The 17,173-nt window shown below is 19.4% G+C and overlaps 1 protein-coding gene across 1 annotated transcript; it reads left to right on the plus strand.

Moving 5' to 3' along the window:
• Positions 1 to 15,776: 15,776 nt before the first annotated feature.
• On the plus strand, positions 15,777 to 17,118 carry BO79DRAFT_235748 (NAD(P)-binding protein). Its single transcript, XM_025684510.1, has one exon. It carries the CDS (start codon positions 15,874 to 15,876, stop codon positions 16,930 to 16,932), a length of 1,059 nt encoding a protein of 352 aa, XP_025542553.1. The 5' UTR covers positions 15,777 to 15,873; the 3' UTR covers positions 16,933 to 17,118.
• Positions 17,119 to 17,173: the final 55 nt, after the last annotated feature.

Consider the following 17,173-nt stretch of genomic DNA (forward strand, 5'->3'; position numbering starts at 1 on the left):
TTTAAAGCTATATTATAGATTCTAATCTTTAATTATAAATTTAAAAAGTAGTATAATTTATAAATACTAGTTTTTAATATTAATAAAAATTCAAGATTATTTAATAATTAAAGATTTAATTAATATACTTTCTTTTTCTTAACTATAAGATCTGATGGAACTTAATTTATTTAATAATTTATTATATTCTTAAATTATATTAGAAAATCAAGTATTTTATCTAATATTAGAAGAATAATAATATTAATTATCTATATTTTATCTTAATAAAATAAAAGTAGTTAGAATATTTTTTTGAGCTTTTATATTTATTTTATCTTTTTATTTTATATTTATTAGAGAATAGAGGGCCTATAGTTTATAAGATTTATAATATTTATAATAATCTATTTAATTATCTTAACTAATCTATTAATTAATTAATATAGAAGTAGGTACTTTGAAAATAAGAGATTTTTTAAAATTTATAAAAAATATATAAAAAATTTTAAAAATATTATAGCTGTATCTACAGATCTGAAAACTATTTTTATATAATTATAATTATTTTTAATTTTATATTAAAGCTTAAAAAATTCAGGACAGATACTTGGTTAAAAAATAATATTAATTAATATTAATATTATTAAATTATTTTTAAATATATTTTTAATTTCTACCGCCAGTAGAATCTTATTATTAATATATTAATTATTATTTCCAGTATACTCTCAGGCCTGGATAAGATTTTTTATAATATCTTAAAATACTAGAAACTCTTATTTTATATAAAGATTTTTAAAGAACTCAAGGCCTATCTTAATATTAAAAATATATAAAAAATAATATTCTAGATCTTAAAGTAAATTATATAATATAAATATAATATACTAAATTCTTTTAAAAATAATAAGATATTCTGATATTCTTCTTTATTAAAAATTATATTATAATTAATTTTTTATTTTTTACTGTATGGCCAGGGACTTTTTAATAATTATAATTAATAATATTAATATTAAGTATTTATTTAATAATTCTCAGGATATCTATTATTATTACTAGAGCTATCTATTTCTAGAGATTATTAAGATATTTATATTCTAGATATATATTAATTATTTTATTATAAATTAAGAATATCAGAGTATTCTGGATAATTATACTTCAGATCTAATATTTATAATTAATAAGAATAATAATAATAAGCTAATAACAATACTATATATTAATAATAATAAAAATATAGATGATCTTGATAATAATATAAAAAATAAATTATTAAAAAATTTATTTTTATCTAAGTTAATTAATATTATATATATCTAGATATAGATAAATATTTAAATTATATAATATTTTTATTATCATGACCACTGCCCTGGATAATATAAAGAATGAAATAAATAATAATTATAATTATATTATTAGTATTCTATGTGGAAGCCAATTAAATAGTCAAATTTGGTACTATCTAACAAGAATTTCTAGCATGAGAAAAGAAAGAAAGAAGCTCAGGGAGAATATATAATTATATAAAGATAAATAAATTATATAAAATAGGTAAATAAAGTAAATAAAATAAAAATTATATAATTCTAAAATATTATTTATTATTATATTATCTTTTTATTTAGATCTAGCTATCTTTAACTAGAGATAAATTATTTTCTTTATAGTCTAGTATAAATTTATCAGTCTTTACAGCTGTTAACTATTATAGAAGATATTTAAGAAATCTGGAATAAATAAAATATTTTATATAATAATTTTAAAAAGAAAAAAAAATATTTTTAAAATTCTTTATTAAATACCAGGTATAATTAATTATATTAAATACTAGTTATTTAATTTTATATTAAAAATAATTATATTACAGACAACTAGCTAGAATATTCTTAATTTTTTATTTTATTTAATTATTAACTTTAATAGATACAGTAGTATTTTAAATTTATTTTAATAATAAATTAAATATATTATACAGATAGAGTTTCTCAGAGTAAAAAACAGAATATATATATATATTCTTAAGAAAATAAATCTTATAGATATTACTGATTTTATTAATAATAAATATAGAATTATATTAATTTTTTAATAATTTTTATAAGAACTAGCTCTATCTCCAGTTATAGATATTAATAAAAATTTTATTACTAATATCAAAATTAACAGGATAGTAAGATTAATTAACTTATTATATTTATTAATTCTATATTTTCTGGATTCTATCTTATGCAAAGATCTAGATTTATTTTATATAGTATATAAACTTATAAATTTAATCTTAGATAATAATATAAGATAGCAGGTCTGTTAGAAAAATCTAATTAAATAATATTTAGAATTTATACTCTTTCTTAACTATAAATAAAGATAATCTAGTAAATTTATAAAATAGAGCTGTGGTAGTAAAATTAATAAATAATAATAATTTTAATTAATTATTTTAAAAATAATTAATAAATAAAATAAATTACTGAACTATATATTAGTTAATAATTTTTATTTATTTATCAGTCTATAAATAATATATTATTAAAAGCTTTAATTTAATTTACAGGATTTAGTATAATTCATCTTAAAAATTAATTATAAATTAATTTTTTTAATTAAAAATAATAATATTAGGGGGCCCTGTCTAAGCATAAATTTAATTAATAAATAAATAAATTATATCTTATATAGAAATCTGCTTTATATAAAAAATAAATATTATATACTTATTAAGATAATCTATTACTATAAAAATAATATTAAATCTGTAATAATTCTTCAGGAAGAAATAAAAGTTTATAAATATATATTATTATAATTAATCAGAAATTAGAAAAGATTAAAATAATCTAAATAGTAAGTCTTAATATATATTCTTTCTTTTATAAATTAAGTAATTATTTATATAATATTAGATATTTCTGTTTTAAGTACTCTAGAAATATTATTATTTAATTAATATTATTATTTTTATTCATCCAGGGTAAGCTAGTAATAGTTATTAATAAATTTTATTTAATAACTAGATTTATAAATTATCTTTATCAAGAACTACTAGTTTATTTTAATATAGAAATAATTTATTTTATAAAAAGTAGTTAGTCTTTTACTGGCAGGCTTATTTTTAGAGATTTTTTAAAAAAAAATAAATACAGTTCACTTCTAGTATATAATTTATAATATAAAGATTTTGTTTTATAAGAATTACTAATACTAGATTAAAAATTATACTAGATTCTAGAGACTCAGGTTTTAATAATATTTAATAATAATAATTATTAACTATTTTTAAATTAATCTTTTTCTATATAAAGTAGTCAGTTAGTATATTATTCTTTTTTAATTAATATTTAATAATGAAATAATATCAGAATAGTATTTTTATCTAGTAGATTTATTAAATATTAAGTTTTTTAATAATTATAAAATATTCCAGAGTTTAATAATTTATAAAAATTATAAATTTTTTTAATTACTACAGACCTTTTAGTTCTATTTTCTATTTTATAAGAATATATATAATAACTAGTATTTTCTTATTATAAATATTATAATTATATTCAGGTGGAGACATAATCTTTAAATAATAAATTATAAAATATTATATATCTTTAATCTACTAGTAAAAGATTTTTATAATTACTCTATCAGCTGTATTAGTTTTAATATATATAAATTTAAATAAATTATAATAAACTAGTATAAAAGCTAATATTAGAGTTTATTTCAGAATCTAGAAGGCTATTTTATAAAACTAGTTCTAGATAAATAAAATATTCTTCTAAATAAGCTAATTTATGAACTTAGTAATTTAATTATAATTTTTTATAAAATATTAGTAAAAGTTATAGAATCTAAAAAATAATTAGATTTCTTTAATAATAATTAAATATTATTATTCTATAATTATAGCAGTTTTCATAAAATTAATCTAAATATTAGTAGTAGTAATAATAAATTCTAGAAATCTAGTTTTTATTATATAAAATTTATATTTATAAATTATTACTTAAAGTCCAGCTGCCTAAAAATATTTAAGAATCTAGTAAATATAAAATTTATATTTTATCTTATTTTTATTAAAGATTAGTATATTATTTATATATACTATAATAAACTTGTCTAGGAAGTCTATAAGAACTTTATTAATAAAATATTAAAAGATTACTAGTTTATTTATAAATCTAAATAATAATATTTAATACTTAAAGATTTTATAATAAGTTCAGAAAATAGTTAAGTCTTCAGATTTAGAATCTATATAAATATAATAAAAATCTTAATAAATATTAAATTTTATAAATATTTTTATATTCCAGAAACGGTCCATTATCTTATTAATTAAGAAAATAAAATAAAGATTTTTATAGATTAAAATATTAAATTTTTAGTAATTAATATACAGGTATAGTTCTTTTCTAGATTTTTTTATTATTAAAATAAAAGAAATAAACAAGACTATATTAAATATAATAAATCTTTTTTTTAAATTTTTAATAATATAATTATAAGTAGCTTCAAGTTCTTCTAGAATTATTTTATAAAAAGAGGCTATTTCTAATAGATTATTTCTTTTTAATTAGATATAATAATTATAGGGTCAGAAAATAAGTAAAATATTTAATTCTTTTTTAAAAAAGATATCTATTAAATTATAATAATATTTAAAAAAAGTCTACTTTATCTCTTTTTTTTTAATTAATTTAAATATTTTATTATCAGGATCTGTTTTCTCTATAATAGTTTTTTTAATTATACTTAGAAATATAATAAATATTTTTAATTTAGAATTTTAAAGATATTTATAAAAAATAGCAGTCCTGATAAAAGTTATCTTAATTTTTTTAAAAATATTTCTTTTTTTGGAGCTCCGGGGGGCCCTGAAAATTTAATATTAAAAATTTTAATTTATTAAATTTTAATATATCTTAGCTAAAATCTCTTGTGGAGTACTTTAATAAATATAAGATATTTTAAACTTTATTTTAAAAAAAAATATCTATAATAGAATATTAATTATTCTTTAGAAATTATAGTCTTATCAGATAGTATTTTACTAGTGATTTTAATTAATTAAATACTATAATAAAATATTCCAGAAAATTTATTATAATAGTTTAATCTTGATTTTATCTTATAAAAAAAAATAATTAAATTATATTAATTTATCTTACTAATAATCTAGCAAGATCTCTTATTTTATAAATTATATTTATTCTAGGATAATATCATGGCGGCCTAATTTAAATATTAAAAATAATATATTATAAAATTAATATTTATTAACCATGAGTATAAGTTAAATAATATAAATTAAAAATATTATAATTTTATTATTAAAGCCTGTAACAGTACAGTTAATCTTAAAAAAAATAATATTAATTTAAAATTAATAAATTATTTAAATAATAAAAATAATATTTATATAAATATAAGTATTAGCTTTAATATTAGTAAGAATATATATAGATATTATTAGTCTATTATTTAATATTAAAATTTTAATAATAAAATTTTTATTCTCTTGGCCTAGCAGATCTTGTAAATCTAATAAATTAATATTAATATTTATTTTATTTAGAAAAAAGACTTTTTTTAGATATTATCTTTTATTAAATCACTATTTTCTATTATCTTTAATAGCTTAACTTAATCTACTTTCTTCTTTAAATAATTCTAGGCTAAATATTTCTATTTCTAATAAATAAAATAGTATTTTTTAATTATTATATAAATATATTTCTTTAACTTTATATTAATAGCACAGCTAATATTACAAGAAATCTTAATTAGAATAGAAAAAATCATGATTATAATAATAATAATAATTAATATAGATAGCTAATAATTCAGGATATTTATCTTATTATAATATTTTATTATATTATTAATTAAGTCTGATAATCAGGCATACTCTTTAATATACTATTTAAATATTATATTATTATTATTAAAGCAGGATATTATCAGCTTTTATAACTTAGATAAAAAATATTAATAAAAATTCTTTTTTTAATAAATTTTAGTAATACCTGTCTCTACAGTAAGATAATAAAATATAAATATAAAATTATAAAACTTATTATTAATTATTATTTTAAATTTCTGATACTGTCAGTACACATTATAAAATTTATTTAAATTAATATAAATAATTTTCAGATATTTAAGTATGTTAATTATATTTATATAAAAATTTAAAATATTAGAATAAAATCAGAGAATTAAATACTTTCTAATATTATTTTTATAATAGTTAATTATATAAATTTATCAGATAATAATTATATTTAGATAATTTATATTAGCTTCCAGCTTCTACTGTATTATAAGAAGCCAGTCTTTAAAACTAATAATCTTATTATTACTAAATAAAAATAGATTAAAAATTTTTATTAATTTTTTAAATTCAGAAATTTCAACTACTTAATTACTCTGATTATTAAGTTAAAAAAGCTAGATAATATATAAATTATATTTATATATTATTTTATTATAGTTATTATTAAACTTGTTCTACTAGTAAATAATTTTATATATTTTTATTTCTACTTTTTTTATAATATAGAGAATCATATCAAAGATTTTATTAAAATTCTTTATATATAATTTATAAAACTGGTTATAAATAATATTTTTTTTATTATTAAACTCTTCTTTTAATAAAGTTATCAGATATTATCAAGAATTTACAGTACTTAGTACTAATTTAATATAACTTTCTCTAGTTATTATAAATATTCTTATTAATTATTTTAATTTAGATTTTAGTTAAATTATTTTATCTTAGCTATATTTAACATTACTAAATATATATAAAAAGTAATATTAGTTATTAAGCTAGGTAGCTGGTAGTATATAATATTAATTTAAAAAATAAAAGATAAAGTAATACTAGAAATTATATAGAAATTAATTAAATAATTAAATTTAATATTATCTAACAAGAATTTCTAGTATGAGAAAAGAAAGAAAGAAGCTTAGAAAGAATATATAATTATATAAAGATAAACAAGCCATGCAAGACAGATAAATAAAATAAATAAAACAGAAGTCATATGATCCTGAGATGTCACTTGCCGTCACATTCTAAAGCTAGTATAGATATAATAATATCTTTTTTTCTAAAAGCTAGGATTTTCTATAAAAGTCTAATATAAAATTTATCTTATTACTTTTACTAGCTGATAATATCAGATATAATTAATAAATAATATATTATTTATAATACCTCATAAATACAGTATTTTATATAATCTTATTCTTAGTGTAATAGTATTGTAAGAAATATATAAAAATTATAAATTAATCTATAATTATTAATTTATCTATTATATCTAATTTTTTTAATCTATAATTAAAAAAGATTAATAATTATTAAGATAATCTCTTAACCATAATCTAATCTTAATTAAATGATTAAAAAGATTTTTATATTTTAATCTGACTGCTGGTTAATAGTCAGATTAATAGTCAGGTATAACAGTCAGGTATACCCACTCTAAGAAGAATTATTAATTTTAATTTAAGAATAATTTATAGGTATTTTATCTCTGATAATAAAAGATTTAGTTAAAGAGAAATTCTAGTTTGAATTTTAAGATATATAGGATTATCCTGGATTTAATATTTGTATTATATTAAGTTTAAAGAATCTTAATAATTAAGTTAATATAGAGATAGCTGACTGAATTATCTAAAAAAGTTTATTTAAAATAATATTTATTTTTTAATTTATAGTAATACAAGTATATATTACAGAAATTTTATACTTAAAGAATAATAATCTTGAATTATAAGAAATAATCTTATATTTACAGAATAAAGATCCAGAGATATAATAATAAAAAGCTGCTGTTTAATAAAAATAACCAGATTAAAAATATTAGATAATAAAGATTATTAATTATTTATATTTTAAAGACTGTTATTATATTTCTTTCTCTAAGATATTATACCAGGTACTTATCTATTTATATTATAATAATCTATTAATAGGATACTTTAAAAAGATAAGAATAGAAATATTATTATATAAAAAATTTTATTAGAATAAATTATATTATAATATAGCTGAATATATCTGAACTTATTTAATATATTAAAATAATATTACTTTAAAATATTAATTATATAATATTCTTGAATTTCTATTAATTTTATCTTATTTCTTTAATAAATTAGTAATAGATTTTATTATAAGACTGTCTCTGATTATTTAATATAAAAAAACTATTAATACTATTCTTATTATTATTAATTAATTCTTGAAATATTGTTTTTTCTTTATTATTTTATTTATAATAACTGCTCCAGACCTTGCAGAATTATTTTATAAATAAGTAAAATTAATCTTTAAATTACTATCAGGTATTATATTTAATTAAGAATTAATTTTTATAAGTAAATTCTGGTCTTGTCTGGTATATAATAATTATATAATCTTAAAATTATTAACTATATTTTATTTTTAAATTAATAACTAAATAGAATGGATAAACTAAATTCTTGAGTATTATTTTTAATATTACTTTAACTAGTTTAACTCTAACTAGCCAGTAATACTGTTAACTGTTTAATTTACTTATAATAATATAAATAATAGATTATAGATATCTTTTTTTATTATATTTTATATAGTTACTTCCCGGACTTTTATATCAGGATTAAAAATAATTCTTAATAGTAAGAGGTTCCAGCTGTACAGGATAAGATTAAAAAATTTAAAAAAATAAAAGAATAGTTATAGAAGATATAGCGAATAGCTATAAAAAAATAAAAAAAATATTATAATAAATATAAAAGACTATTTTTATTTAAAGAAAAGAATCTAGTTAAGTTATTAATCTAGAATTTATGATTTAAAGAATTAAGAAAGTTAGTTCCAAAGTTTATAAAACTTTTTTGGATTTTTAAATATATCAGATTCTAAGTATATCACTTATATTTACCTGAGAAATATAAATAAATCTATAATATATTTTATATTTCTCTATTAAAACTATAAAATACTAGATAAAAATATAAAGAACTGCTTCTGATGCCAGAGCTAGATAATAAAGATAAATAAGAAATTAAGAAAATTAAGAATTATTAATATTATAATGGCCAGGACTACTACCTGATTAAATAAAAAAAATAGCTAAGTAAATATAATTAATAAATTTCTAGTAAAAATATAGAAAATGTACCTGAAGCTATATAGTAATATTAGAAATTTTATAAGAAATATAATATATCAAAGAAATAAAGAATAATTATTAATAAATTATCTTATATTCTCTAAAAATAAGTCAGGAGAATATCAATCTATTAATATTATTTATTAATTTTATTATTATAAATTAAATATATTAATAAATATAAATCATCCTGCTACAAGGCGGCAGGGGATATTTAAATATATTTAATTATATTTATTACTTATTTATAAACTAAATAATAATAATAATTAGATTTTTTTTATAATTTAAAGATATTAACCGGAAAAATTAACTCAAGAAGGAGAATATAAGAATTAATTAATAATTTATTAATATTATTTTTATTATCTAAAATTTTCTCTAAATTATTAATATCCGGGTACTGAATAGATATTATAATTTTTATAGAATTAAGAAAGTTCTGCAGAGCAGAAATCTAATTTATATATTTAAAATTATCTGGTAATAAATACAACAGTATTTTTATTTTATAAATATAATAATTCTCAGAAAAAATATAAAAATTAGAATAGAGAATTGACCGGGCTAATAAAGTATAATAAATTTTAATAAATTTAATATACTCAGTAATAAACTTCTATTAAAATATTAATAATAAAATTATAAAGATCTTATTTCTTGGATTATAACAAGAATTTATATATTTTATAATTTTAGTACTTTTTAATAAAAATTTATAAGTATAGATATCTTCAATATTATTAAATATCTTTATAAGAATATAGACTTTTTTATAAATAATTTGTTTTATATTATTATTTTAATATTTGTTTTCTAAGATAACAGTGGTCTATTTAATCATCTTAATAAGATTATAAATATTTTCTAAAATATTAATTATAAGCTTAACAAGTGTTAATAAATTATATATTTATAATATAAAATATATAAAATCTACTGGATTACAAGTCTTTCTTTTTTTAGAATAAAAGTAGTACAGGACAGATACCTTTATATCTAATAAATAATTAATATTATATAAAATATTCTTCTTGAAATTAAAATTATAATTAATATATTTTAAACAGTATATACAGAAGTTATAACAGGCTTTAATAAGAATATTCTATATAAAATACTCTTTTTTCTTAATTATTATAAAGTATTTAAGAATAAGACTAATATCTAATAATAAGATAATAAAGATAATACAGGATAAATAATTAAATATAATTAAAAAACAGAAAAGACAGCAAAGAAGACTGTATACTTAAATATTAAGAAAAAAAAGGTATAAAAAAATATATATATAATAAAAGTATTATATTTATATTTTAATATATTATAAAAACTCTATATTCTTGTAAACTATTTAATAATAATAAATATATATAATAGTAATAATATTATATAGAATTTTTATATAATATTATTCTAATTATATATCTCTGGTGTTCCTACTCTCTACTATAAATTTATTATTATTTTAAATTAGAAATATATAAGATTATCCCTAATACTTAAGCTAGATAGCTTGTCCCAGTAAAAAAAAGTATTATTTATAATAGAATAATCTAACTGTCAGAGCCTTGGGCATTAAAATAATATATTAAGATAATTATAAAAGTTATAAGATTATTAATAATAGTTCTATATCTTATTAATATTTATAAAATGCTAATTCCCCTGTAAGAGACTACTAATTTTCTAAGGATTAGTCTATTTTATAGATATAGGCTACCTTTATCTTTATTAGATTAATCTATTATATTTTATAGTAGATTCCTTACCTAGTCAACAGGCTTTCTACCCTGACAAGTAGATCCTATCACAAATTTTTAAATTAAGATTATAATTTCTTAAAAAATTATCTTACTTCTAGATTTTTATTATTAATAAAATAATACTATTTTTATTTCTATGCAGGATCTATATAACTGATAATAATAAGTATCTTATACTTTTTAGATAAATATTTTATAAAAGCTTCTTAAAATATATATTCTAAATCAGTAATTTATTCTTAATATTTTTAAAGATTAAAATTTAAAGCAAAGCAGAAGATATCTTTAAATTTAATCTTTTTTTTATCTTTTTCTAATTTAGAAAAAAATTAATAATATCTAAAAAAGATCTTATTCAGAGAACTATTTCTTTAAAAAGAAATTATTTTCTTTTATAAATTAATAGCTTGTTTTAATTAATAAATATAATTTTTTAATTATTAAATCTTCTTAGTAATAGGAATAGTATTTAATAATAATTCTAGACTAATATTATTATTAAATATCTTTTATTCTTTACTGTTTTTAAGGGGTGGCATCTTCCTTAAGTAATTAAAATAAAAAAAATTAAAATATAATAAAATCTACTTATTAGAGTAGAAGACCTGTTAAATAGATAAGAAATTAATTACTAAATATAATAGATTTATTTAATAATAATAAAGATAGTCTATATCCACAGGATAAACTAATTCTTGAAGGATCAGTAGTCTCCTATAAGAGAATCAGTATTTTATAAATATTAATAAGATGCAGAACCACTATTAATAACCTCATGACTCTTATAATTGCCTTAATATATTATTCTGATGTCCATGGCTCTGTCAGCTGGGTTATTCTATCACATTTTTATCATAAACAGTGGAAATCTAAAAATAATATAATAAATATTAATAATAATAATCTACTAGAAGGTCTACTCATAGAAATATTATTAATAATTATATATTTATAATAATTCTTTCTCTAATATCTATTTAATAATTTATTTAGAGATATACTAAAATATTTATTTTTTATAGTTTTTATAAAAATAATAATTCATAGAACTAGTCCCGGAGTGATTAACTGCTGGATGCTGTAGAATATATAAATATATAATATAAAAAATATAAAAAATACTATCAGAAAATAATATATTTTTTTAAAAATAAATTTATATTATTATTATCTTTTCTTAATTAAAGTAAAAAAATAGCTTCTAGTCTTATATATAAATTTAACTAAAAATAATTATCTTCTATTAATTATAAAAGATAAGAGTCTTTTCCAGGAAAGCTAGATATAAAATAATTTTCTGATTTTTTATAATATATTTAATATTAAAATTTAAAGAGAAAAAAATAATATAAATTAAAAAATTATTCTTTATCCAGCTATTATTATAATTTATAAAAATCTGTAAGATAAAGAAAAAGAATTTAATAATATTTTCTGAGAATAGATTTAATGGTTATAATTTATTTATAATAAGTTATTTATTTATATAAGAAATTAAAGAAAATAAAAAAAAGAAAAGCTTAATTAGTATAATATTATTTTATTTCTAAATATATATTAATATAAATATGATCTATTACATTTATATATATTAAAAATATCTAATAATAATAAATTTTTATTAAAAATATTTTTTAATTTTATTTATAAATGAGAGTTTGCAGCATCCAGTAAATATTATATAAAATATTTCTAATATAATAAATAATTAGGTTTTATTAAATAATACAAGAAGAAATTCTATAAAGATATTTTATAATTATTATAATAATATTATTAATAAAGTTTATAAAAGTTTTTTATAGATTTTATTTAGAGAATACTGCCTGAGTCTTTATATTTATAATTAATAAATTATAGAAAATATAGATTTTTAAATAAATTAAATAAGTAAAGTTGCATGGAATATTATAATTAAATAATATAGATAATTTATAGTTTTTAGACTTATTATAAATACTTAAACAGTATTTTAAATATATAAAAAAATAATAAATCTATTTATTATTATATAAAATAATTTTCAGAGAGATTTACCAGCCTGGAAGATTAGTTTAAAAGATATTAATAATTTATTAATAATATATAATAAAAATAAAATTATAAATATATATATTTATTATTATTTTATATAATAAAAATAATTTTTTTTTATAAATTTAATTATTATTACCATCTAAGGTAATATCAGATTAAATAAATAAAAATAAATAAAGTACACTATTTTCTTTCTTCTAATTATTTTTAGAATTAAGAAAATTAATTTTATGTTGGTTATTAGTAAAGATATAAATAATTAAAATAAATAATTTTTAATCTAAGTATATTTTATTTATATTAAGATTTAAAAGAGTATAGTAAGTAGATCTTAATACTAAGAATAATCAAGATAATTAATTATCTTATTTTTAGCTGTTCCGTGGTTAGGTATAAGAAAATCTTATATCTAACTATTAATCTGACAGCAAGTATAAATTTTTCCATTAACCTATCCTACCCTGGCCGTTAACCACTCTACAGGGAATCTATCTATATAAATTTAATTAAATACTTATAAAACTATATAGAAATGGTATATGATTTTTTTTATATTATATATTTTATAAATCTTTTATTTTTTACTATTAGATCTCTACTATTTTGAATTAGAAATATATAAGATTATTTTTAATATTTGAGCCAGATGGCTCGTCCTAGTAAAGAAAAATATTATTTATAATAGAATAATCTAGTTACTCGAATAAAAGTTATCAGAATAATATATTATAATAGCTATAAAAGTTATAAGATTATTAATAGAGATTTTATAATTTCCTGATACTTATAAGATATTAATTTTTATATAATAAGTTACTGATTTTTCAAGGATCAGTTTATCTCATGGATATAGGCTATCTTTATTATTATCAGATAAATATATAGTATTTAATAGCTGATTCCTTACCTAGTCAACAGGCTTTCTATCCTGACAAGTAGATCCTATCACACTTAATTAATTAGTTAAAATAATCTTAGAAATATTTATATAATTTATAACTGTTAGATTAATTATTATTTTATTTATATTTCTCTGTATTATTTCATTCTATTTCTATGGTAAATAAGGAACATGTTTTTATATAATAATTAAAAATAAATAATAATTTAATAAAATATAATAAAGCCCCTTCTTTCTCAACTTAATAAAAAATATTATTTTAAAATATTAAAGTAGGTATAAAACTTTCTTAAATCTTGATTATATTACTAATAAGTCTATTTAAAATAAATTATAATATCTGATTAAAGAGTAATAATATTCTAAATTAAAATTATAATTACTTAAGAAATTATCTTATTTCTAGATTTTTATTATTAATAAAATAATATTATTTCTGTTTATACAGGATCCATATAATTAATAATAATAAAAATCTTATATTTTTTTAATAAATATTTTTTAGAAGCTCTCTGAAACATATATTTTAGATTAATAATTTATTTTTAATATTTCTAGAGATTAAAAGTTTAGAATAAAATAAAAAATATTTTTAAATTTAATCTTTTTTTAATTCTTTTTTAATTTGAAAAAAATAATACCTAGAAAATATTTTATCTAGAAAATTATTTTTTTTAGAGATAGACTATTCTTCTTTATAAATTAGTAGCTTATTTTAATAATTAAATATAATTTTCTAGCTATTAGATTTTCTCAGCAGTAGGAATTATATTCAATAATAATTTAAGATTAATATAATTACTAAATATTTTTTTATTATCTCTAAGGAGTAGCATCTTCCTTAAATAATTAAAATAGAAAAATCAGAATGTAATAAATTTTACTTATCAAGATAAAAAACCTGTTAACTAGATAAAAAATTAATTATTAAATATAATGAATTTTTTAATAATTATAAAGGTATCCTATATTTACAAGATAAATTAATTCTTGAGAAATTAATAGTTTATTATAAAGAGATCAGCATCTTATAAGTATCAGGAAAGTATAGAATCTCTATAAATAATCTTATAATTCTTATAACTATTGTAATACGTTATTCCGGTGCCCGAGGCCCTGATAGCTGGGTTATCCTATCACACATCTATACCGCCCCTTTGTACTTTGAACGACACTGTTCTAACTAAAGGGTTGGTTCCTAGTCTAGACTCGCAGTATGACGCCTAGGTTAGTAGAGGAGAGCCTTGCGTTTCGTATAACAGGTGCATCTGTCCTAAAACGGAATGTAATGTTAGCTCCTTGTCTCGCAACTGTCCAGTCCAAAGGCTAGAATGAATCTGCGCCGTCAGAGAACTACGGTAGTACCTGCGAGGCTACCCTATCCATCACTGTAAACAGTTGAGTCTCCGCGAAAGATCGCAAACTTGATTTTGCTATGTTTTATCCGAAGTATCTTGGTGGAAAGGATCATCTGCTCATTAACTAAGGCTCAAGTACACTCACGTCGAACCCTTTGATAGGGGTCTGCTCTGTAAGTCTGGGGCGTTTATGATTGATATTACTCGGAATAGAAAGTATGAGTCGACTGCTGCATGTTCGACTATATATCTCTGTATTTAGGCATTTTAATTTCCTCTACCGAACAGAGAGTATGAAGATCGCCACAATGCATCTTGCCACTCCTTATCGAAGGTAATACGAAGCTCGCAAGCCACACAGTAAATAGAGTTTTTTAGCTGTCGGAGTGACTGTCCAGCCGGCCCCGACTGTGTCTGTCTCCACTGCTGTCCGGAAGTGGCAATGCCGAAATCCAAAAATGACAATGAGATGGGTCGACCCACTAGAGCCATGGTTTATATGCCATAACGTTTAAAGGCGATTGCATATGGTGGTATTAAGGATAGAAGAAACCGTCTTTCCTGTGGTTCGACTGGCATTCTTTTTTGCCTGTCGTGTTACAGGATTAAAAGTCCAAGCAAGTTATACCCCTTATTCCATCCACATCAACATGACAGGCAACGTTTCAATGGTAACGGGCGCGAGCGGCTTCATCGCCAGCCACGTTGTCCAACAACTTCTTGAAAATGGCGACCAGGTCCACGCAACCGTTCGCAGTACTAAGAATAACAAGAAAATCGGACACCTCCTCGACATGCAAGAGCGATGGCCGGGCAAGCTGTATTTATTCGAAGCAGATTTGCTTGTCACTGGTTCATTTGAAGCCCCAATGAAAGGATGTTCGGTGGTGTATCATATCGCCTCGCCGTTTTTCATCGAGAACAAGATTCGCGACGGCCAGAAAGAGGTTGTTGAGCCGGCTCTGAAAGGAACGCAGCATGTGCTTGATGCAGTCGACAAATGCGAGTCCGTCAACCTGGTGGTCTTGACCTCGTCTGTCGCGGCCATCTTCGGTGATAATGCCGATGTGCTAGGAATGAAGAATAAGACGCTCTCCGCGGACTATTTTAACACGACGAGCTCGGTCACCCACAACTCCTATTCTTATTCAAAAGTGGTCGCTGAAAAAGAGGCCTGGAAATTGTACGAAGCCCAGCCAACGCCCCGGCGCTGGAAGCTAGTCACCATAAACCCGGGGCTGGTCCTGGGACCATCCTTATCCCCCACCTCCGAGTCCGGCAGTCTGGCTTTACTGGATCAGCTCTTACGCGGACAGCTCTTTCTGGGTGTGCCTGATTTGTGGTTCGCAATTGCGGATGTACGAGACGTCGCAACTGCGCATATTCGAGCGGCCCGGAATCCAGATTCTCATGGCCGCTATATTCTGGCCGACAAGACAACACATGGTTTTGTTGAGCTCGCTCGCATTATTCGGTCATTTACACAGTCCTTTACGATTCCGAAGACTACAATCCCGAATACCTTAGTACGCATGTCTGGGCCAGTACTTGGATTCAGCCAGAAGTGGCTGCGACTCAACCTCGGGATTTCCTTCAACATTGATAATTGTCCCAGTGTGAATGATTTGAATATTGTGTATAGACCACTAGAGCAGACATTGTTGGATCATTATCGGTCTTGGAAAAGTGCCCAGACAGCGTCACTCTAGTTTTTTGGCCATCCAATATCCAGAATTACTTGCTTCTCATAACAAGCTGTGAAGGCACGCATCCATTTCCCATGGCTTTTTTTTTATTTTCTATTTTTCTCGTTGTGGTTCACTTCGGCCAACTGTTCATATCCCCGGGGCATACAGTTCGGACAGGTTCCAGGTTTAGTACGATAGGTTCAGAACACCAAGAAATGGCTTAGAAGATATGTTTTTACTAAGCTAGCCTAATCATACTTAT

Source organism: Aspergillus costaricaensis (genome assembly GCF_003184835.1).
Source record: "Aspergillus costaricaensis CBS 115574 unplaced genomic scaffold BO79scaffold_6, whole genome shotgun sequence".
Classification (NCBI taxonomy): Eukaryota; Fungi; Ascomycota; class Eurotiomycetes; order Eurotiales; family Aspergillaceae; genus Aspergillus; species Aspergillus costaricensis.